This window comes from Anser anser (genome assembly GCF_964211835.1).
Source record: "Anser anser genome assembly, chromosome: 13".
NCBI lineage: Eukaryota > Metazoa > Chordata > Aves > Anseriformes > Anatidae > Anser > Anser anser.
In genome coordinates this window covers 17,856,429-17,879,412 of record NC_139734.1, presented here as the reverse complement: position 1 = coordinate 17,879,412, position 22,984 = coordinate 17,856,429, and the positions used below count along the sequence as shown (strand labels likewise).

The 22,984-nt window shown below is 35.0% G+C and overlaps 1 protein-coding gene across 1 annotated transcript in view; it reads left to right on the top strand.

The window, feature by feature from the left end:
- DIAPH2 (diaphanous related formin 2) overlaps positions 1-22,984 on the top strand; it is a 189,544-nt gene that overhangs the window by 10,609 nt on the left and 155,951 nt on the right. The window contains exons 2-10 of the mRNA XM_083797793.1: positions 5,196-5,228; positions 7,692-7,868; positions 9,291-9,395; positions 13,790-13,810; positions 19,489-19,628; positions 20,695-20,769; positions 20,855-20,924; positions 21,601-21,737; positions 22,814-22,922. Of these exons, the coding sequence (XP_083653919.1) occupies positions 5,196-5,228; positions 7,692-7,868; positions 9,291-9,395; positions 13,790-13,810; positions 19,489-19,628; positions 20,695-20,769; positions 20,855-20,924; positions 21,601-21,737; positions 22,814-22,922 (867 nt within the window). The remainder of the gene's footprint in view (positions 1-5,195; positions 5,229-7,691; positions 7,869-9,290; positions 9,396-13,789; positions 13,811-19,488; positions 19,629-20,694; positions 20,770-20,854; positions 20,925-21,600; positions 21,738-22,813; positions 22,923-22,984) is intronic.

Below are 22,984 nucleotides of genomic sequence, written 5' to 3'. Positions count from 1 at the left end.
CTGAGAAGATTGTTTGTCCTACAGGGAAGTAGGAAATGAAGTAGCATGTGAATAGGGAGGAATTATATTGTACATAATAATGGAGAAGCCAGTAGGATCATTGGACTACAGTACAGTTGAGAGTTCCTGTTAAGAAGGAGCAGGAATTCATGATTCCAGGTGCTTGTAATGGGTTGTGAGGAAAGTATTAAATGCTGCTAGAGGGGAAGGTAAGCAAAACAGATAGTTTGTCATAATACTGAAGAGTGGTATGTGCTTAAATTACCCATGTGAATTTTATTAAATCTTTACCATGATTTCATGAAACAAATATTTTAATGTAAAATGTTAACTGATAGGATTATTGTTTATCTCAAAAGTCATTCAGGAATTAGCTTCAATCTCAGTATACTGTGAGCTAACCTTAACGGAGCTACTGTTTTATCAAGCTTTTTCTGAAGTTCAAATAGGAATGCACAGATTAGTCATTTAAAAGGTCAGAAGAAAACCATATTCAGTTTACAGATGGAAACTTTATCAAAGCCTACTGCTGTACCTTTACCTGCGTAGTTTGGGAACGGCTCCACCAGTCTGTAAATAAGTTGAACGTACGAATTGCTGTATAAAGAACTCACCAGTCATGTAGCATACTGGTATAAACTGCTGATCCTGTGCTGCTTTAAGGAGAACTTGTCTGATATGGTTGATGTAGAAACTTGGTGGAAACTATTTGGATTCTAGCAGTAGCTCCGGAAAATGTCAAAACTTATTTTTATCTTCCTTTGCACTGGGCTAATGTGAAAACTGTCCCTTTCTAATAGGCTTTCTGAATTATTATTTTTTTACAATTTTCTGAGCTGATCCAACTGGTGGCTTTCCCAGTGCCACCCTTGCCCTTGTGTCTCACAACCAGCAATTTTATTGGCTTAAACTGCTGTGGAGCTACACCTTTTAATTTTGCTCTGATTTTGAAGCTTACTTATGAACATCAATGACTCATTGTCTGAAACAAGCTTATTTTGAGCTACAAATAACAAAAGTTTCTTGAAGGAGTTGAAGAAAATTCATCTAAGTTTCTTTACAGTTACTATTTTCATCTTCTGAATTAAGTTGCTTTTTGGCAAAGGCTTTTTTATGTCATCTGGAAAAATGCTGTTTCTTGATTAGTCCCTTTGCTTTTGGAGTGTTAATAGTATTCTGTCAAATCAGACAAAAATAAGGAAGCCATTTCAGTTTCTCTCAACTTGCTGTTGAAGTCAGACCAGAAAGCTTCCTAGGATCTGTGTATTCCCCTTGCACAGGGATGGAGTGTGAAGGTGCACCTTTCCTTCATCCCTTGAGGATCAGCAAATGGCATTTGTGAGGGCCGCTGTACGCTATTAATGTGCCTCTAGCCTGTGTCTCTCTTCCCTCCTATCTGGGAGCAGTGCTGATGTGTTCAATGTTCTAGCTCTATCATTAAAGGCTTGGTGCCCTCTGCTGTTAATAATAACCACCCTGGGTGACCTTCTGGCTTTGACACGGAGCTGTGTATCTTAATTTCCTAGTATTGCTTAATTCTAAATGATCAGTCTCCTCTTGAATGTGGGAAGAAAGTACAGTAATCAGGGAATGCCAGAGAGCTTCCTGCAACCAGGCTGAGAGGATGGCCATAAGTTAAAAAACACTTTTCATTGAGCCAAGTTTTCCAATGTCTCTTTCAGGGATTGAAGTCCATGTAATTTCAAAAAAAAAAAAAAAGTCATCTTCTCTTGACTTTCTGATTTTTTTAAACTAAGAAGGTCAAGTTTCAGTTTGCTTCACCTGAAATTGTAGCCTGTGGTCGGAAGAGGGTATTACAGCACGCTGTGATTTTGGTGAGTGGAAAGCAGTAGAGTAAAAACTGCTTGTAGGTTTAGAAGCTACCCAGCTGATTGATCACTGTTTCAATATATATATGTGGTAAACTGTGAGTTGCTTTTAATTTTATTTTTGTGGTGAAAGTGAGAATCTTGAGTGTAACAGCTCTGAACACAGATAACTACTGTTTAAATATAATACAGTGTTTATGAGTTATCTTTGCGACTTAGAATTCGTGGCCAGCTCCCACGTGATCTGGAATGCTTTGCTAATAAAGAAATTAGAAAAAGATGAAAAATATATACTTGCTGTGATTTTAACATTAAAAGCTAATCATCTCAAATCATTTTATTCTTTAAATGTTGATATTATTACTTCAGTAGTCTGAACTGAGCTTTGATGAGCAAATGGTGATCTTTATACCAATAGATGTAGTGAGCTGTTGTAAAAATTTCTTTGCAGTCCCTATTAGGACATGAGCAAGGTTGAAACTGACCTTTTAAGATAAAAGAATTGAGTGGTGCAATTGCATTAGTATATGCTGTTCTTTTTTGGAGTGCCTTATTATGATTTGTCTGTAGTGGGATACTAACAGCAATACACTAAAACTGGGTGGAGTAAATATTTTTAATTATTGGTGGAATGGAAAGGCATTCTATTTGAAAAAAGCTCTGTCACTTAATTCCACCTTCACTGAAAAGACTTAGGTAAATCAGTAGGAATTTGTGCTTTGATACAGGAATTGGTGAAGTTCCATAGTTTGTGCTAATATTAACAAGCAGGGAGGAAAAGAGATGATATCATAGAATCATAAAATATCCTGAGTTGGAAGGGACCCATAAGGATCATCAAGTCCAACTCCTATGCTGACCTCTTAAATTTTGTGGTTTTATGTATCAACATTATTATCTTTTATTTGCAAATGTTTAATCATAAAGGTTCTTGCAAAACCTTTTGCCTTTGAGATACTGTTAAAATCAGGAAGTTTGTGTCTTTAACAAGCTAGGAAAGGATTGATCTCTTTTCATCTTGTAATGCTCTGGCCATCTTATAGGGGGCTGAAAGACTAATGCTAGAGGACTGACTGTAAACACTGTGATATCTCAAGCTTTCTTCGAGGGAGGTAAACTACTTTTCATTTAGGTTCTTAAATCAGTCTGAAAGCAATAGTTACAAACAGTGTGATTTGCTTCTTAGTGTAAGAGACTGTCAAAACTGTGTGTCAGTGAGAATCTACAGGCATATAACTACCTTACTTCTGCCTCCAGCTACTTGCGGTTTCACTTCTACCTGTTAAATGTGTTGCTTATCTTGAGTATCTACTGGCAGCAGCATAGTTTGTGCACCGTAAGGAGTTCTGAGAAGTGGGCTTGATGTCTGGTGAAAAACAAAAAGAAGTTGTGTGGTATCTTGCTTTAGTATTCAGTATTTTGTCCAGAGGATTTTGAGTGACAAATGCAATATAAATGTAGAGATGGAGTAGATTATCCTGCTGGAGGTTCTGGGAGAGATTGACAGTACTTAAATAAAGGGAGAGCAGGGGGAATGTTCCTAGTACAAGTGATTGCTAAAGCATTCTGAGTTCTAGAACTTCTTGCTTACATAGATGTCTCTGGATTGAAATCATGGTTGAATTTTACTTCTCTTGGACTTGTTGATGAACAATCTTCATTAAGAAAGTCTTTTGGAATAAAGAAATCTTAGTTTTGATTTCAGGTTTAGAGTATTAATTCTTCTTTTAGCTCCATGCTAAATCCACACAGTGAAACTAGAGGAGAACTGTAGGGTGGAAGGAGGAGGTTTGAGATGTTGCAGTTATGAAGGAGAAGGATTGGTGTAAATATCTGGACTAGAAAGACATTTTATTCTAGCTGTCTCTGCTGACTCTGGCTGGGATGGAGTTAATTTTTTTTTTTTTTTTGTAGCACTCCTTGTGGTGTTGTGTTCTAGATTTGTGATCAAAACAGTGTTAACGTACTGGTGTTTTAGCTTTCGCTGAACAGTGCTTTCAGTGTCAAATTCTCTGTTGTTGTTGTTCCTTACTGTCTCTTTCCAGCAGCCAAGGGCAGGGACACCTCCCACCAGGTCAGGTTGCCCAGGGCCTCATCCAGCCTGGTCTTGAGCATCTCCAAGGATGGGGCATCCACAGCTTCTCTGAGCAGCCTGTGCCAGTGTTTCACCACCCTCTGAGTGAAGAATTTCCTCCTAACGTCTAGTCTAACTCTCCCCTCTTTTAGTTTAAAATCATTCCCCCCCTTGTCCTGTCATTATCTGCCTGAGGAAAAAGTTCATTTCCATTCAGGTTTTGAAGTGTGAACCTATTGTCTCTCCTTCATGCCTTGACCCTTCTTCCAGTATTTCTATATTCTTGCGCATTTCTTTGTCTTCAGAAATATAATAATGGCAACTGTAGCTGAGACAGAAAGTGGAATTAAAACCAATATTGTGTATTAACATCTTCCACCAGGGGAAATAAAATACTATATGGTATATGTTGAACGGTTACAAGTTCATTTCCACTAATATTGAACTAATTTGAGCACCTTGAACGTCTTGGCTGGTGAGAGCATAACCAAGGAGCAAAGAGTCCTTCTGCCCAAGGATTGCTGGTTAGAAGCAGTGACTTGTAGGGCTGTGTCACTGACCCGTTACTGCACTTTTTCAGATACAGCAATTGTTTTTCTTTTTTTTTTTCCTCCTAGGTAATGCTTATTAACCTACTCTTCCTTGATGTGATTGTTGATAATGGTAGTGCAATAAAGATTGCTTTCTTGGCTGATAAAGATACGACACTTGTGATCTGTGTCAGCAGGTTTTTACTACTGTTAGTGAAAAAGTGAGAATAGGGAGGCATAGATAATAGTGACTGGTTTTAACATTACTTCTTCAATCAATTTATGGTACTCACTATTGAGAGTATTGAGGTGAATTTAGGAGATGAGACAGTGCTAAAATGATATAAGGATCAAAAAGCTAGGGTACAGTAAATTCTCAGCTCAAATCTCGACAGCTGTCAAAACAGATTGTCATAGCTATTTGCTGATTCAGCTTATTCAAAGTTTGTCTTGGAAAGCTGTTTAAAGAGAGATTGCATTTATTTATTTATTTATTTGTTTATTGCAGAATAGTAGAGGTGTTAGTTATACATGCTGCAGTTTTGTGAGTTAACTGGTTGAAAGACAGGGTGAGAGGGGATATAAGCCTGTTTTTTTTGATAACATACATCAGGTTCCATGTAGTTGTGCTTGTGTTAGAACACTTCCTGAAATTTTGGGTGCTTTTTAAATGTTAGGATAGATGGAATATAGACTTTACTCTAAAACAGTAGGTAATTTTGTCTTGTTTCTTTGATTTGTGTGTGTGTCTTTTTTTAATAGAATATCCAAATAAAAACTTTGGCAGATGATGTGGTAAGGTCTTCGGAATATCTTAATTTGCAACGATAACTACACACTGCATGCTATTTTATTCCAAATGTTGTGGACAATATAACATGTTCTTATAAGGATATTAAGTGTTGGGTTTTAGAAAAATCAGTTACTATACTTAAGGACCTTCATTTATAACTTCAATTGAAGAAAAGTTGTTAAAGATGCTTCTCCAAATTGTTATCGTTAACCATATTCTAAATGCTTTGGTAATACTGTAGATGTGTTTAAACTTTCTGGAAGTAACTGGTGTTATTTCTTTTGGCCTTCTTTTTAACGGTAAAGGGTCTGCAGTGTTTCTTTGAAGTTAGTAACTACATGATTCAAGTGGAACTATTTTGGCTAATAATAGTACACTGTATGTTGAGGAACTTTGTATTCAATAGCACCAAGGAGATAATTTTGAATACTTGCATATACTTGATATTATTTCATAATTTCAAAATAGATTGCAGTAAAACTATCAAATTCTATTTTCTATGTATGATAGTTAAGCCATGCTGGCTATTTAGTCATCACTTACATACCTGAAGCGAAGAAATTGTGCCTAGTAATCATACGTAAAATTCATTTATGTCTTTAAAGCAATCTTACATCACAATCTGATTAAACAAATTTATTGTTAATGATGTGTGTTTCAAATGGATCACAGTACAGTGAAATTGATCGTGAATTACTTCTTCATAACTGCTGAAAGGGCACTTTAATGTAAGTGAGGAGTAAAACTGCATTTGATGTATATTGGTTAATTTTGGGTGTTGTTTTGCCAGCATTATGTTACATACTGTAGCCTTTTCAGTAGGATATGTCCTAATTTTAATTTCAAAGAAGCGTAACTATTCTTGTAAGGGAAAAATGTGATTAGTGTAAAATGGTTGCATTTTTTAAAAATTTGACAATATCCTTTTAGGTAATGTGTTTCTGTCCACAAATGTAAGACTTCTAAGGAGGGGGGGGGAAAGAATCTAAACCCACTCCTCTCAAAACCACAAACACAAAAAAATAACTTCCCAAAAGTTCAAAGGACATGCAGCTTATCTGGGGATACTTCAGGTTCAAAAGTCTACAACAGTCTCAAATAGGATCTCAAAACAAAACTTACAAACAAAAACAAAACCCTGAAACAAACAAACAAAAAAAACACTACTACCACAACAAAATGAAACAGGATAAATAAATGAACAACTGCTCTTGCCTGTCTTCAAAAGCAATTAATCAAATTTCTCCCTTCCAGATTGGACTAATTTAAAATTAATCTGTTTCCTACAAATGAAATAGTCCTTTGGATTTTTCATACCTCGCATATGTTAATTATAGACAACATAAATTTTGTTTTATATGTCTTGATAGATAGTGCAATAAACGCTATGAATGATACTGGTAACCCTACGTAAGCTGCTGGTAAATGAAAGCACATCTTAATAAGGCTGTTCCTTGCCTAAAACAATTATACTAGTATTTGTTGATGCAAACAGTTAATTTACAAAATTTCTATACATATAACATTCCATTCATATGTATGTTCATACCTGTGTGTATATATATATACACCTATCTATAAAGATGGTTTTACTGAAGTAAAAAATTTCTAAGTCTGTATCTAACTCTATTTAGGATAGAGTTAGATATTAAATAATACGATAACAAATGGCCTTATAAGGAAGGTGTGCTTGTTGGTTGTTTCCAATATTAACAAATTAACGGAATAAGCATGCTTAAAAAAAAAAAGTGTGTGTGGGGGGTATAAGGCATAAACCAAGTCAGTGTTAACCAGTGAAATGTCGTGGCAAACTATATGGTATGCTTTCACTAATGTCCTTTATGTGTATTTAACTATGGATGGCTGCTTTTATGTGAGTAATCTTTTACCTGGCTTTTTAAAATTACATGCTAATTTCAGGAGTCTGTGCTCAAAAGCACTTCAAGGAGTTGTGAACTAGGAGCATTAATTCCTCTATGAACTTTATTTTACTTCAGCAGGATTTTTTTTATAAGCCTGATGAACTTGAGTGGCTCCTTCCCAACGCTGGCTTTTTCAGTTGTCCTCCAAAGGCTTATAGCTCTTCAGGTGAAGGAACGTTGGACATGACCTTTGTGGTACCATGTTTACTCACTATGAGAATAATTAGGGAGTAATGACAGAAGATCAACTCGAGATTTTGAAATGCTAAGAATTTAATGTAGATGGTATACTTTTGAAACTGTTAGGAAGTCATACTGCATTTGCATGTAACCTGTTGTGAATCTACCTGAAATGTTTTTTTTTTCTGTGAAAACTAATCTCTGAATGTAAGAGAATTATTACTTAAAGTAGTTTGAATTTTATCTCTGCTGCTGAGATGAACTAAAAATATGCGTGTATTACTATCATGTAATTGAGTTAATGTCTCTGTTTTCATATGTTTCTGTTTGTCTCTGCTTATTTTTAAATGGATATCTTTACAGCGTGACAGAATAACAAGCTTCAGAAAATCAGCAGTGAAAAAAGAGAAACCTCTTATTCAGCATCCTATCGATGCTCAACCAACTATAAGTGAAATCCCACTTTCCCAGGCACTTGTTGATGAACGTTGCATGAACTTATCAGAAAAAGAAGTTATGGATCTCTTTGAAAAAATGATGGTAAGATGACATGCCAAATTGTTTTATGAGATTTTCATGTTATTAATGTAGTAGTAAGTTTAAAATGTTGTTTTGGAAGTTCTGGTATGTAAACAGCTGAATAACTCTGAGTGATGGGATCCTTTCTGTACAGGTTTCTTAGACTACTTCTTCAGAGAAAATAAAGGGAAAAAGGAGAAAAAAAAGTGGGAGAAACTGGGGATTATTTCATTAAGATAATCTCTGTATGCCTTAGTTGTGGTAGTTAGACACTGCTGTTGAGGAATTGTTTTTAATAAACTTAAGTAAATACCTTTGGAAAATAATAATTTCCATTAATTCTCAATTATATAATTATTCAAAGCTGAATTTTATATAATCCTGATCATTTTTTCTTAGGTGAACTTGTCAAGGTTTGTGATTCCACTCACAAGCATGCTTTCTATTAGTAGTATAGAAACAAACTTTAGAAATAGATGTGTACTAATTCTGTCATGCACATTGGTGTTGGTACACAAAGCATCATGAAGGGCAACCTTTTGAGATTGCTTTAGGTACTGTTTTCTGTATCATTCTTGAAAATTGTCATAAATTTCCACACAGCCAGCATGGCCTAAGAACTGTCCAATTCCGTTGCACAGTTCTCTTCTTAATGAAGCTCGTTTGAAAGACTCTAATTTTTGTTTGAAAGACGATCATTTGCTTGATTTGCTTATTACATTAAAGGATTCCTTTTTGACTTTTCCAAGTAATGTTAATTGAAGGAGACAATAGACCAGTCTTCCAGAGACTAGTGGTTCTCTGAAAAACCTATTGACTTTAAGTTCTTGCAGTAGCGTTGAATGGTCTTAGCTGCTAATCTGATGTAACCTTGATTTTTAATGGCAAGACAGTCATGGCTAGTAACGGCTGCATTTTTTATTTAATTATTAAGTTGAAGCAGGCATTTACACATATTACATATCTAGTAGGGTATTTGGATTTTCAAGGTTGTTTTAAATACATCAGTTGGAACATACATCTACCCCAGTGGCAAGCTAATAGTACATGTAATCTGAGCCTTCTGGGTAGAAGCAATGTTGCAGGAACATTGTTAGTTGTAATAAAATTTGTGGTTTTATTAAAAAAAAAAAGGCACGGGAATGTGATGAGAGTTAATACTTATGTAATGAGTATTGTCGTCTGTTTTTATTTTTTGAGCAAAATTTTATTAACGGCAATTGCTTTCAATGTAATCATATTTTTGACAAACTCTTGAAAATAACAGGCACTTTAAGGGACCGAATTAGATTAGAAAATCAGATCAGAATTAAACTGACTAAAGCAGATATGCTGGAAAAACTCACTTCTGCTTAAAAATGCGCATTTTGTACAAGAAAAAGAGTATAAAAATAGGAAATTCAAAAATATTAAATAAAATCCCGATGGTTTCTTTCTTTACAGGAAGACATGAATTTAAATGAAGACCGTAAAGCTCCTTTAAGAGATAAAGACTTGACCACAAAACGTGAGATGGTTGTCCAGTACATTTCTGCAACTGCCAAATCTGTAAGTAGTTGCCTCTCCCAAACAAGTGAAACTAATAAGCTTAGCTTTGTGAGGGTTATGCATATGAAGATGAAACTTCCGATTTACCGTCTAAGATTGGTAGGAGGGGAAAAAAAATCTGCTTACTAGTGTACTTTGAAACTCCTGCAGCTGGGTATGAAGTGTTTGCATTTGAGTTGCTGGGCAATGTGAAAAGGTGCTGCTTCATTGTAAACCACAATAAATTTCAAATTCACTGATGTAGAGTAATGGATAATAGAACTAGAAAGTATTTTTATGCAATTTGTATGATTTTTTTTGAACCAAAAATACTTGGAAAGGACAGCATGACTTTATGATTTAAGTAACGGCATACATACTGGATGTGCAATTTGCAGTGTTAGACAGCCACAATATTGAAATTACTTAGAAATAAAGTCAATATTTTAGCTTAATTTGAATATGTAGCTGGCTTGAAGATTGTGTTAAATATTCTGTTAATCATTTTATACACTATGAAGGTAGTGAAAAGATGGTCTTAAGGTACCATGGTCTTTTCACTTTCCTGTAGTGAAGAGATGGTCTTAAAGTACCATTTGAAACTGTTTTCAAGTAGAAAAGTATTTTTCAGACCTTTTATTTGTGTTGGCTATTGTCTGTACTGAAAGGTGACTGATTAACCCTTAGTTGATGGATTCTCCGTGGAGAATTTTTGAAAATGTTTATTTTGGGGTAATAGAAATAAGTGTAAGAGAACTAGTATATGCTTGAACAGCTGTTAGGGTGTGGCAACATCATCTCAAGTGCTGATGAGCGACAATTTATTTTCTTCAGTAGTAGGAATATTAGTACTAAGTAGTTATAAAATAAAACAGTAATGCTTTTTCTGTGTTAGAAAATTGACTATGGCAATATGCAAAAAGAACTATACAGTTCTTTTATGTAATAAGAGAATACATCACAAGGCTACATGAGTATTGCACAAAACACAAATGCAAATGGATGTAATTTCACTAGAAATAGTTTGTATCCTGATTTGTGCCATTGTTTGCTGTATATATTGTTGCTGTATATATTGTTTGCTGCATATAGAACTTCAAAGAACTACTATAGTACTGAATTCTAAGGAACTGAGTTAATTGCAATATTGTCAGAACTGCTTATCAGCACTGGGGACAAGTGGTGGAAGGGGTTAGCTTTTCATATTTAAGGGGCAGTAGTATTCTTCAAGTTACCAGATTTGATATCAGCGTGGTTCTTCAATAGAATTAGATAATGTATATGGTTTTATTTCGAAATTAGGATGAATCTCATCCTTTTTTCACACTTAACCTTTTATTGCAAACAGTGGCTTACTAGACACGAAGCCTGTGTGTTGAATAATTGTTCAAACACCTTATGGCAACAGCACTAGCAGCTCTACATGCTGGAGCCTGATTGCAAGATACTGATAACATTATATTAAATAGTAATTTGTGTCTTAATTAAATGGAGCGGAGAATAAGATTATTTTTGGTGTCTACCTAGTGAATTTGTAAGAATAGACTGCAAATGACACAGTAAGCTTTTTTTTTCTTCTAACTTTTAAAATCAGCTTGCTGTAGTTAAACTTCAGGAAAAAAAAAAAAAAACTAGAATCACATGCAATTATTAAACCTAAATGCTTTGCATTAAATATTAAAAAGTTAAATGAGGAAAAGTTTCTATTACAATGTGCAAATGGTGATTACCCTGCTAAGAGGAGTGATGTTCTTGCACGTATTTACCTTAAAGGACAGAGTGAAAGACTGCAAGTTTTGTTTAAGTAATCAAGTGTGTTAAGCATTGTTTAGCTAAATATACAGGTTAATAGAAAATTATTCAAGCTTATGCAGTAAATATCATGAAATTTTCAGTTAATATGCTTTGCCAGACTGTCTTGAGAATTATGGATTGTGTTCTAATGTTTTGTTTTTACTAGATAATCAATGTTAAATCTTAATTTTTTTTATAAGCAAAAATATTTTTATTGAAGCAGTAGAAATTTTCTCAATGCGAGTACTTGCATTTCTTTCCCAAAACCAATTAGGAGATGGTTCTCTCCCATGCATATAAAGGTATTGAAATGTAAACTCCTTGAGTACCATAATACAGTAGTAAAGTAAGAAAAGCATGGCATGTCTAACCATTGAAAATTTTTAACAGACTGCATTACTGCCCACCATATGAGCTGCAGCAACTGGGATTACATTTGCCACTAACAATTGGAAAGAAAATAAATCCCAAAATGCATGAATATATGCTTTTAATTTAAATCAGCTCCAGTATGGATGTTCTATAGATAAGCAGAATATTTTTTTCTAACAGAAAAAGGGCTTGTATCTAACTCTGTGTGCTCCTTGCAATTGAATCACACCATCTGAATGGAATATTTAAGGTTGTTCAGAGACATGAATGACCTGTCTGTAGCTTCTTAGCCTGAAAATAGCTAGCATCTTAATTGACTTAAAAATGTATGAAGTAGAAATCAATTGTAAAATATTGATTGGGATCTTATAATAAAGCAAAACTTCATTTTCACTGTTAATTGCATCTTCTGTTTGGCTAAACTACTATTTGACTTAGTTGAAATCAAGCTCTAACCAATTTTTACCACATCTTGACTTGGCAAGCTTTGTTTTCCTCGGGCCGTCTTCAGCTTTGTCTTCCATGGAAATGCTGACTGCATAAAAAATGATGTTACTTAAAATTTTTCCCTTTCTTTGGTCACAGATAACTGTTCATCTCTCTTCTTTTCTGTACTGAAGATACTTTGCCCTTTTCTTCTGCTTAGAGCTCATCGCTCATGAAGCACACTGGACAATTGATGCGACTTTTTTTCCAATTCCATCTCATGATCATTTTAGTTAGAGCCTTTGAGATCTCTCCATTCATCTGAAGTATCACTCTCATTTGCTCATGTTGTCTTAACCAACTTAAAAATTGGTGCTTCATATTCTTTGCCTTGTGTGCCATCTGCAGCTTGTTGGCCGTGCTTTTCTGAAACACTGTGCCGTCCTCAGAGTTCTGAGTGAGAAGGAATCCTTGATTTTTAAAGGATGAAAAAAAGCTTTCCTTTTCCTTGGGGGTCAGAGGAAGGAGGATAGAAGCGAATAAGCTGGATCCTTTGATGTGAAGTAATTATCTGGGCTTCTGATTTCTTCTCTCATTTGTAGAGAAGCATTGTTGACCATGGAAATTGTACCTGGGAAATGGTGAAGGCTCAGAATTCTTTTTCAGAACTGATCTCGGTGACATCTTATGTCATATCGAATGACTTGAACGTTGGTGAGAGAAGGTTGTAAATTAGGAAGAAAGATTGCCTGTCTGGTGATGACAGTTGCATCTTGTGCTTCTGGAGGAAGCTTCGTCAGTAAGAGGAGAGAAGAGGTGATTGTGAAAGACTTGAGAGGACTGCCTTCTGAAAGAGTTCCTAAAAGAGTAACGGAAAAGATAAAAGTAGAAAATGAAGCAGGCAGATGTTGAACAGATACCGTCAAATTCAGATATTGGAAGAAAATCATACCGTCTCAGGCTATCGATTGGATAAACGTGGATATTCAGTTAAAAGGGCTGCTTTCAGATTGTAGCAAATAGCTGACGAGAAAAGGCCTATAATGTTTAGGCAGAAGTCCATAGTTTCTTACAGGATCATGGTCATTTACACAAACTGGTAGAACAGGGCAGAGGTGTGTTGCCTTTCTGCCAAGTGTTGATCCTGTGTGAAGTCAACTTCGTGTTCATGAATATGCAGACCTGCTGTACCATGGTGAAAAAGAGAAAATGCCAGTCTGTAAATCACTGGTTAATTACCCATGTAAAAGCATCCATACTGAGCAGTTAAAAAAAAAAACGGCATGAGGTTTTCTGAAGTATGAGTTAGATTTGTAATGGTAGGCTATGTTTTTGATCATGAAAATCTAATTAAATTTAATGATGACATCATCTAAATAGATAAAAAAGTACTGTGGTAAATGAATTTTTGTAAAAACAAGAAAATCAGTATGACATTATTTTTTTTCTCTAGTTTTCTCAGTGTCATATATACAGTGTCTGACCTGGTAATTTTAACAATATGGCATATCTCTTAATCTCTCCAGAGATGGATGTCAGGCTAGATATTTAGCTGTTTGTAAAAGTGTGAAATACTGATGATTCAGCAGTGGAACATAAAAATTTCAAATTCTTTCTCTTACAGTAGAACTTCTGTTTTCCTGTTGAGAAAATGTAACTCAAACATTTTGATCAAATAATAAGAGTGTAATTATTACTAATGATTAAAGTGAAAAAAATTGTGTGATGCTACATCCTACTAAGTACTTTGCTGTGTTTATTTATGTATTATTATTATTATCTTTTTCACACAATAACCTCTCTTGGCTGGCCACTGCATGCAGATAGTCGGAAGTAAAGTTCCGGTGAGTATGAACATGATAGTTTTGTTTTCTTATTATAAATACGTTTTGGTTTCTAGAGAGTAGGTTAGAATAATTTAGACATTCATCATGGATTTAAAAGTTCCATGGGCATAAGTGCATCCTTACTTCATCAGACTAATTATTTATGACCACAGTCGGACTTAACTTACCACTATAAAATTATTTATTGCACCAAGGGATCCATTTTAAGTTTTTAGGGATCTATTTCAAGAGACTTGCAACTCTGAGAATTCATCTGCTCATCATGAGCAACCAATACAGTTTAGGCTTGTCATGCTTTTGTGCTGAAGGCAATCAACTGAACCTTGAAATAGTCTTTGACTTCTTTCTTTCTGTTTAGATGCGGATTTTTGTAATGTTTTAGTTGTTAACATTCATAGTTCACTGTGAAAATGTCAGCTCCTGGATATCAATGTAAATAGGATTAACACAGGATTCAGAAGGTCAATTAAGTAGTATAGGCAGCATAGCTATTGCCTTAGTATGTGCTTGGTTGCGTTTTATATTGTCATGGTTGAATTTATTAGTATTTAACTTCTTAAAACAAGTATTTGATGCTTCTTTTATCAGGACTAAATTCAGGAAAAAGGATCAAAATGACTTTCTGGGAATAACTACATTTACAATTTAAATAATGCCTGAAAGTAAAGATGTTCTCTTTAGTTATGGGTGGCCTTTAATTGTAGCCAAGCAGGCTTTTTATTTATTTATTATATTTTTTATTGCGAGGTTTGCTACTTAGGTCATATTCAATGTTTCTATTTTGTAGTTAAAACGAACAAACAAAAACAACACCATAAAAATCATTACCTCAGAGGTTCTTTTATTAATATGCATTCAAACCAGTTTCAAATAATTCCTGCTCCCATGTCATTTCCTTGTAATATGAATTGCTCTGAACAGCTGCTTTGTGAAGAGATTATTTTATAAAGGAAATTGGGATATGCGGAATAGAATATACCAGAATGTCATTTTCTGCATGCCTTTTCTTTTTCTCTGTCAGACTGTGAATTAATAGTTATGCATTAAAAGCATGTTTTTGCACAAGTAACTAGGAAATTAAGAAATGCCCCTCTTAAAGCATGGCTTATGCATACATATAATGGCTTAAAGAATGCATGTTGTGCTTATTCTCAGTGTTTGTTTTTTATCGGATTCATCCGTTGGAAATTGAGTGCATCTGACAGCACTGGTGTTGTACTCTGAGAAGGAGAATGATAAATAAACACACAACAAAATAAATCCACCTGCTGCTCCCCAAGTTCCAGACCAGCATGCCTCCAGGCAGACTGAGCCTTCTGGATGACTGACAACTATCTTGTTCACTTTGTTTACAAAAAGGTTGACACTTGTATATATTGTATGTAGTTACTTTTCTGAAAAGCTACAGATTTTATGGTTAGAAAGGAGGAGAACTTTGGACTGATGATGCTGTTGATGCTGATACTGATGGGTTCTAGTACAGTTGCAGAGAAGAGGTTTGCTTGTTCCTGGAGAACCTGGAGCTTTAATTCATTTGAGTTTTATTCGGGACATCAAACATTGGTGCCTGCTTGTCATATGAGCTGCCAATTTAACAAGCTTTCTTGTCTTTTAAAGGCAGAGAGAACTGCATTCAAATGGCACAGCTATGCTTAACTGTAAGACGCTAACATAGATATCTGAGGTAGAACTAGGTTCTGTTTTTGTTGGGTTGAGTTAGCATGTCTGGCTAGTGTCTAAGGGGTAAAGTGGATAGGTGCTATATAGAGTTTCAGCTTCTAGTACAGGAGATGATAGAATATTTTTACTCATAGGTTGAAAAAGGGCACTGCTTTTCTGAGTAAAATGTGCTGCAAGTATGTAGGATTTAGAAGGTCGCTGAGCACTCCCTCTGTTGTCTTATCTGCCTTTGTTGTTACGCTCTAATTAAAATATAGTTGTTCATTTGCATGACATAGCAATAGAATTGCATTAATAGACGGTATGTAAAAACTCTTCAGTCATTTGGTGTGAGGTGATGGGGGTGGAATATAAGCTACTACTTTGACTTCATTAATAAGTATTCTGGTACCAGTGGTATAGTGAATTGGATAGAAGTGACCACTTATGATATTGTGAGATTTCTAGTCAATGTACTGGTTACCGGCATTCTCCCTGAAGTAAAAAATGCCTGTCTAATGGAAGCAACATAGTTAAAACTTCTTCATCTGATTTTTCAGATTTTTCTGGTCTCGTATTTTAACTGTTTCAGCCCATCTGTTTGCTGTAGGGGTGCTTCATAGTTCTTTAGCACAGACTAGAGAGAATACTGGCATATTCCTCATGAAGGTTAAAATGCTTTTTTGTGTTCCTGTTTTGTTAGATACTGGCTTCTAACCTTGTTTACAGGCCTCCTCTGGCGATAAAACCTTAGTAGTGTATGAAGGTGGGCACTTTGGAAGACCCTTTTGACATTTACTAAATTACCGGGGGAAGAATTTATTGTCTAGCACCTGTAGCCAATGTAGAATAAGAAACTGAAAATAAAAATATTTTAAATATTTAATTATTGTCTGTTTTTCTAAGGAATAATTAAACATGTAGAGAAAAAGCCATACTTCAGTTGATTTTTTGTTATGTTCTGTGCTGTAAGGTATCTGTCTTGTTACTGCTGTCCCTTAAACCTTGAAATGTGTATAGCACACAGCTGATTTCATTAGATTTACCCTTTTTATTGAGAAAGCAAGCTGGGTTTTCTTTCATACAATTGTTTTTGGTGAGACTTCCCAGAGTTTCATTAAGCTTATTTTTTTCCTTAAACTTAACTTCTGACTTCCTCGGAGAAGGATTTTAAACGTGTGGTCCAAGCTTTCGTTTGAGTGATCATAAATGAATAATTATATACCTCAGTTGTAATACTGAGGTGACCGGTTGTGAAGTTACTTCTAAGATCTTTTATCTTATGCTCGATTTAATCTCTGGAAGTTCTAGTGTGGGACCTAGCCATCTACATCCCTTTGTACTTCACTTTTGCCTTCAGTCTTACCAGAAGCTCTCACGTAAAGCCTATACTTAACTGTGACCTTGTATTCCATTTTTTTTCTAGGCTGTGCTTTCAGAATAACTGAAATATATATATTAAAATATGAACCATATAAAGGCATAGCAGTACTTAAATATAGCATTCGAATAAAATGGTCTTAATACAGAAACAAAAGAAATAGCACCTGGTTGTAGCACTTGAGTTTAGCGTGGCTAGAGGAAAGAAGAGTGGAATGAGACTGACAAATTGCTTGCAGAAAACAACAAAGTAATCCTGTTGAGAAGCCGAGAATTCTCTAGTATGATTTAGAGTACTTGGATAAAAGGCTTTGAGAATGGATTTTTTGAGCCACTTTTAGTGATAATCTGTTTTTGAAGGGTTGGGGGGAAGGAAGCTGAGATGGTTTCTTACTGTCATGCAGTTAAAGGTGTTTAGTCGTGCCAACAATGGAGAAGTACACCTGTTCCATAAAACATGATAAGAAGGCTTAGGAGATCATGCTTCCAATTCCTGCAACTTTTCACCTGTTGATAAATTTTACCTGTTTTTGAAGGAATCTTGAGTTCTACGGAAGCAAGGAAATAGAACAGAGGATCCTCACTAATGTCCTAAGTGCCTATGAAAGAGAGGCAGCAAGAGCACACCAAGTTTACGTATAAAAGAAAACATTACAAAAAAGTCTTAAATGCCTCATCTGTGTAGGTACTTCTTTAGAGTTTGCAGCAAGCTACAGTGGAAGGGCTAGACACAGGAAATCATCTTTTGAAAACCAAATATGTCTTGCATTTTGGAGTGCTTTTTTTAGGGTTTAACTTAATATGTAAAGACATATGGTTGAAGCTTCCATTATCTCTGTATATATTTTTGTGACTTACAGCAGTGCTTCTGTATTTTTTTACACTCTTAGGGAACATCTGAGATGACAAAATCTGCATCTAGTACAATGCAGATAGTGATAGTAACACATATAATCTTTTCCAGGTTTCCATCCAAAGCAATGAACTGCATGAAATTGTTCCTGTTTTCCACTTCTTTACATTACGGAATTTGAGAATAATGATTTTGCAGTACTATTATGATTTTTTAATACATAGTGCTAATATGCTTCCTTGATTTAAAGCCAAGCGTATGTTTTGCATCACAGCATTTCTTTGTTTAGAAAGTTGATATTGACAGACTATAGTTCCTTTACATGCTATTTCTCATCTTCATCGCTCTCCTAGTCCTTTTCTGTGTAACTGGCATGCATTGTCTAGCTAAAGGCACTATTCATGTCCACATCTCCAAAGCTGACACAGGCATGAGAGCACTCTTGTCTTAATACATTCACAGTCCCTGTCAGATTGTTGTTTTGTTGATGTTGTATATATTTGAATATATACTGTGAACATTTTAATAGTTGTTATATGAATTAACATTGGGTTATATGTAGGTCAAAATCATTAACTTTAATGTAGAAAAGGCATTATTTTGTCAACAACCATATTTAGTGTCATTGTTGGAACATGAATGTTAAGAATTTAAATAAAGCAAAACAAACTTCATGAAACGTGTAGCTTTCTGAAAGAGGCACAAGTGGAAGGTTACAGCATTTGAACTTCCTGATACAAATAAAACTAAATGCATGCAAATCCTCTTTTGGGTCAGACATTTTTAATATTGTCTTTACACTCATGACACAACTTTATCAGGTTCTCTTCAACTGTAGAGAGGTAAGGAGCTTTAACAACTGCCTATTAGTGATAACCACACTTTGAAGATAAGCCTACTTTTCTACAACTGATCAGAGCTCTGCAAAGGGTTATTTGCACCTTTTGGTAAAATGTTTTGAGCATTGTTCATGGTTTTGAATGCTACAGCTCTAAAAACTGAATAACATACACTGAAATACTGAAATACTGACATACTGAAAGGTATACTGAAATACCTTTGTACATGGTTATTCTTCTGTAATAGCACTACAGCAGGGAGATGAGCTCTTTGTGAAATCTTCTACATCATTCTTCTGTTTTGTAACGAATAAGATCCTCTAGGGATCTCTGTTAGTGACCAAGCAGGGAGTTCTGCTACAACAAGAAATCATTGAGTCATGTATTTGCATGGTTTTAAAAACACCAATTTAACAGTTAGTGGATACCAGCTCCTTTTTGAAGTCATCTTCAGTGGCTTAACTTGCTATTCTTTCTCGAGAAGAGAGAATTTGAGTGTCAGGATATGGTAATGCAGCTATAAAAACAAATATTGAAGAAAGGTAAAGAGAGAATGATAAGAGAAGCTTAACAACAACTGTGGGGGTTTGGAGTGCATTTGTGGTGGTTTCTAATACAGTATGGTGAAGCAAATGCTAAATAAGATTGTCTTAAGCAGTCAAATATGTTAATACAATTGAACTATAAGAGTACGTTTTTATATCCAACATGTGGTACCATGGACTTTCTTCAAGGAAGTGAAAAAGATTCCAGAAATGTGTTTACCCTTGTGATACAAAATCTAACCTGTTAAACATTTTTCAAAAATCAGGCAAGGGTCTTTAATAGTTGTACAGGGAAAACAGCGATATTAAAATGCATGTGGAAATACTGACATGCTTATGTGTTACCATCTACTTAAATGCTACAATGACTGTTAAGCAGCATTCTCTCTTCTGTGATAGGGTGGACTGAAAAACAGCAAGCATGAATGCACGCTGTCCTCACAAGAATATATTCATGAATTGCGATCTGGAATTGCAGAGGAAAAGCTTCTTAATTGTCTAGAGTCTTTGAGAGTGTCTCTAACCAGCAATCCAGTTAGGTAAGTAACTTCTGCTCTGGTTTTCATCATGCTGTTTATCAGTATAAAGTAGTGTTCGGTTTTTATTTTTGTTTTTTTTGCCAGAGCCTTTACATTAATGCTTTAAAAAGGGTTGGTTTTGAAAGTTCTGAGATCCCTTCTTTTAAAGGTGGGAATTCATTTTACATCAGTAGCCAATAACACGTTGATATCAAATAGGATGATTGAATATCAAAATCTTGTCTGCACCCTGCAATTTGAGGATGAAATTTGTATTGATTGTAATGATTTATTCTGTTCCTACTCTGGATGCGAATGGTACAACAGTTGTATTCAGACTAGCTCCAACAGGTTGCCTAAGTCTGTTCTAGTTTATACATGAAACTTTGTTCTTAGTATGAACTATGTAAACCAAATCTGTTTTTTTCTGAAACAAATGTTTTGTGAGGGAAGTTATTAAAGCAGTGCACATACGTAATGAGATGTTTCTGAAACCGTTTTCCACGTTTCTATTGTTGCAGGATCATAGCTTAACTGCTAATTAAGTGATAAAAGATGATGATTATTGTTACTGTTTCTTTTTGTTTCTAAACAAACTTCTTAATCAGTTTTACTGAACTTTTTTTAAAGATCTTGCAATGGCATGGGTTACTGCCTTCCAGAGGATTGGAAGTTTCTGAATGTTTTATTCAAAGTGATTTTTTGCAGGTCTTGGGGGGTACACAGAGGTGTAGGCAGATATGACTTTGAGGATTAAGAGAATTTGTGTGAATGTGGGATTCTTTCCCATTAGTCACTTCCTGTGAAACACCCAGCCGCGTGCGTATTGGCACCAAAACGTAGTTCTCAGCACAATGTAAGAGGATAAATGAGTTGCCTGCAATTGTCTGCAATGTTTTCTTGAGTTTTCTGATGGGTCTTAATAAAGTCTGATTTCTGGAAGTAAGCATTGGTCTTGTCGATCAGAACTTCTTAGAAAGTAAGTCTTACAGTAGTGTGCCTGAAGAGAGCAGTACTGGAGACATAGCTTTGTAAGCTTAAGGTTTGATTAAGAAATAATTAGAAGCATTTTCCCTCCCTTTTCCAGCTGGGTTAACAATTTTGGACACGAAGGTCTTGGACTTATGTTGGATGTGTTGGAAAGGCTTCTGGACAAGAAACAGTAAGGACTCAGATCACTTGAAGGGGGGAGGGATGGGGTAGCACATGAAGATTGTACTTACGTTGTTTTCCTTCTCCCTTTCAAGGCAAGAAAATATTGATAAGAAGAATCAACATAAACTTATCCAGTGCCTCAAAGCATTTATGAACAATAAAGTAAGAAATATTTAAAATGCAGATAACTTCTGGTATAGTAGTTTTTTGATTTCAAGATGAATGTAGCATGTTGAATCTTAGAAAAGCAAGGAAATTTCATATATCTTTTGTTAGCAGACTCTTAAAAATATAGGTCTCAAGTTAATATAACTTTTTTCCAACTAACTTGTACTTGATGAAAATTGAAGAAAAAAAAATTAGACAAATGCCAATCTAATTTTTTTTTTTACCTACCCTATTTCAGCTCCGTTACAAGTATACAATAAAAACGAGCTTAGTTTTTGACTTCTGTGATTTAGCGTGTGTATGTGCATGTGTGTTTTGACTTGCCCAGGGGCTGTTATGGGGTAGGGTAGGACGGGTGGAAATATAAGAACTAACTCTTCATACTGTTGAGGTAGTTCAGATAAAAAATACGAACTGGTACCTAATTTTACAAGGTTGGCTATCTTTTTTAGGAACTGATTTTTGTTTTCCTAGGAAAAAAAATTAAATGTAAGACTGGGAGTCTGACTTCCATCTCCAAGCAGTAATAGCCAGGTTTTAGTAGAATGTTACCAAGATTCATATGGAGTGTGTGCATGTGTCTGAGGATACCTAAGGTTCCGAAATCCGATGATTATGAGAATTTGAAGCCAATATTTTATTTTCACTGTAAGCTTTCTATTTTGTTAAGTACGGATTGCAAAGGATTCTAGGAGATGAAAGAAGTCTCTTACTGTTATCAAGAGCAATTGATCCAAGGCAACCACACATGATGACAGAAACAGTGAAAATACTTTCTGCTCTTTGCATTGTTGGAGAGGAGAACATGTAAGTAAGACATTAAAACAAAATTCTTTTTTTCTGAATGCTCTTGCGTTCTCAGCTAGGACACAGGTGAGAACTTGTATATGTAATTGTAATCTGTTATGTCATTACTTTTTTAATGCTACTTGTATTTTAAATGAGAAGAGACTTTCACCTGTTCTGATGCATTAATCTGGTATTAAATCAGAGAAAAGCAAATAAGAAATTTACGAAACATGACCTGAAAAACGTCTGAAAAAGATATAACGATGTACTGTAGAGAAGAGATGACTTTAGCCATGAACATTCATAAATACCTGCTGAAAAAAAAACAAAGCATAAGTTATTTCATATATCCCTGAGAAGATTGTTAAGGAATAGCAAACTTCTAATTGCTACAAGGAAAGCTATCAGATTTAGAGTGTTTAAAATTGTTATCGTGGGGCACAACTGGTCCCATTACTGGGAGGAATTCAATTGGGACATCAGCATCTGAGGAGGGGAGATGAACTGATGATTTTTGAAATTGACTAGTTTAGCATCACATGTTAAGATATGCCCACTGTCTTTGTAAAATAAAGATAATCATTTGGCATATGTTTGCTTTGAATTATTGAGTCTCTCAGTTTACTGAACATTAAAAATGGTGAACTTTGTCTTCAGAATGTTTTTGCCTATTCACTACATAAGGGTTCTGAAAAGACAGGTTATTTGGGAATTCTAGCATGAAAGATTTCTGGTAGTACTTTGCACAGTTTGCAAAGATAGTAATTGTTTTTGCCATGTCTTCTTTCTTAGCTGAATGTCACAACTGTTTAGAGATCTAGTCACCTTTTATAGTTCAACATGACTCTTGTAGATATTTTAACACTTAGTTCTTGATTGTTTTTCAACTTTACATAGGTAAGTCATTAATCATGTATGTATTTTAATGCTTGATTCTTGGCTTGTTTTCAACTGTATGTAGATGAATATAGATAAATGCTTTCAGATTATCTACAACTGCACTAAAATCTTGCGTTGCATAAATAAAGGCTACACATCTTTAAAATGACAGTGTTGGCAGTTGTATATGTTTTGACAGTTCATCTTTCTCTTAGGCTGGACAAGCTTTTAGGAGCTATAACAACTGCTGCTGAGAGGAACAACAGGGAACGCTTTTCTCAGATTGTTGAAGGACTGGAGAATCACGAATTCTTACAACTGCAGGTGGGTTTACTTTTTTTATATGCTTACCAATAGTTAAGAAATCTGAAATACTAAAAGACTGT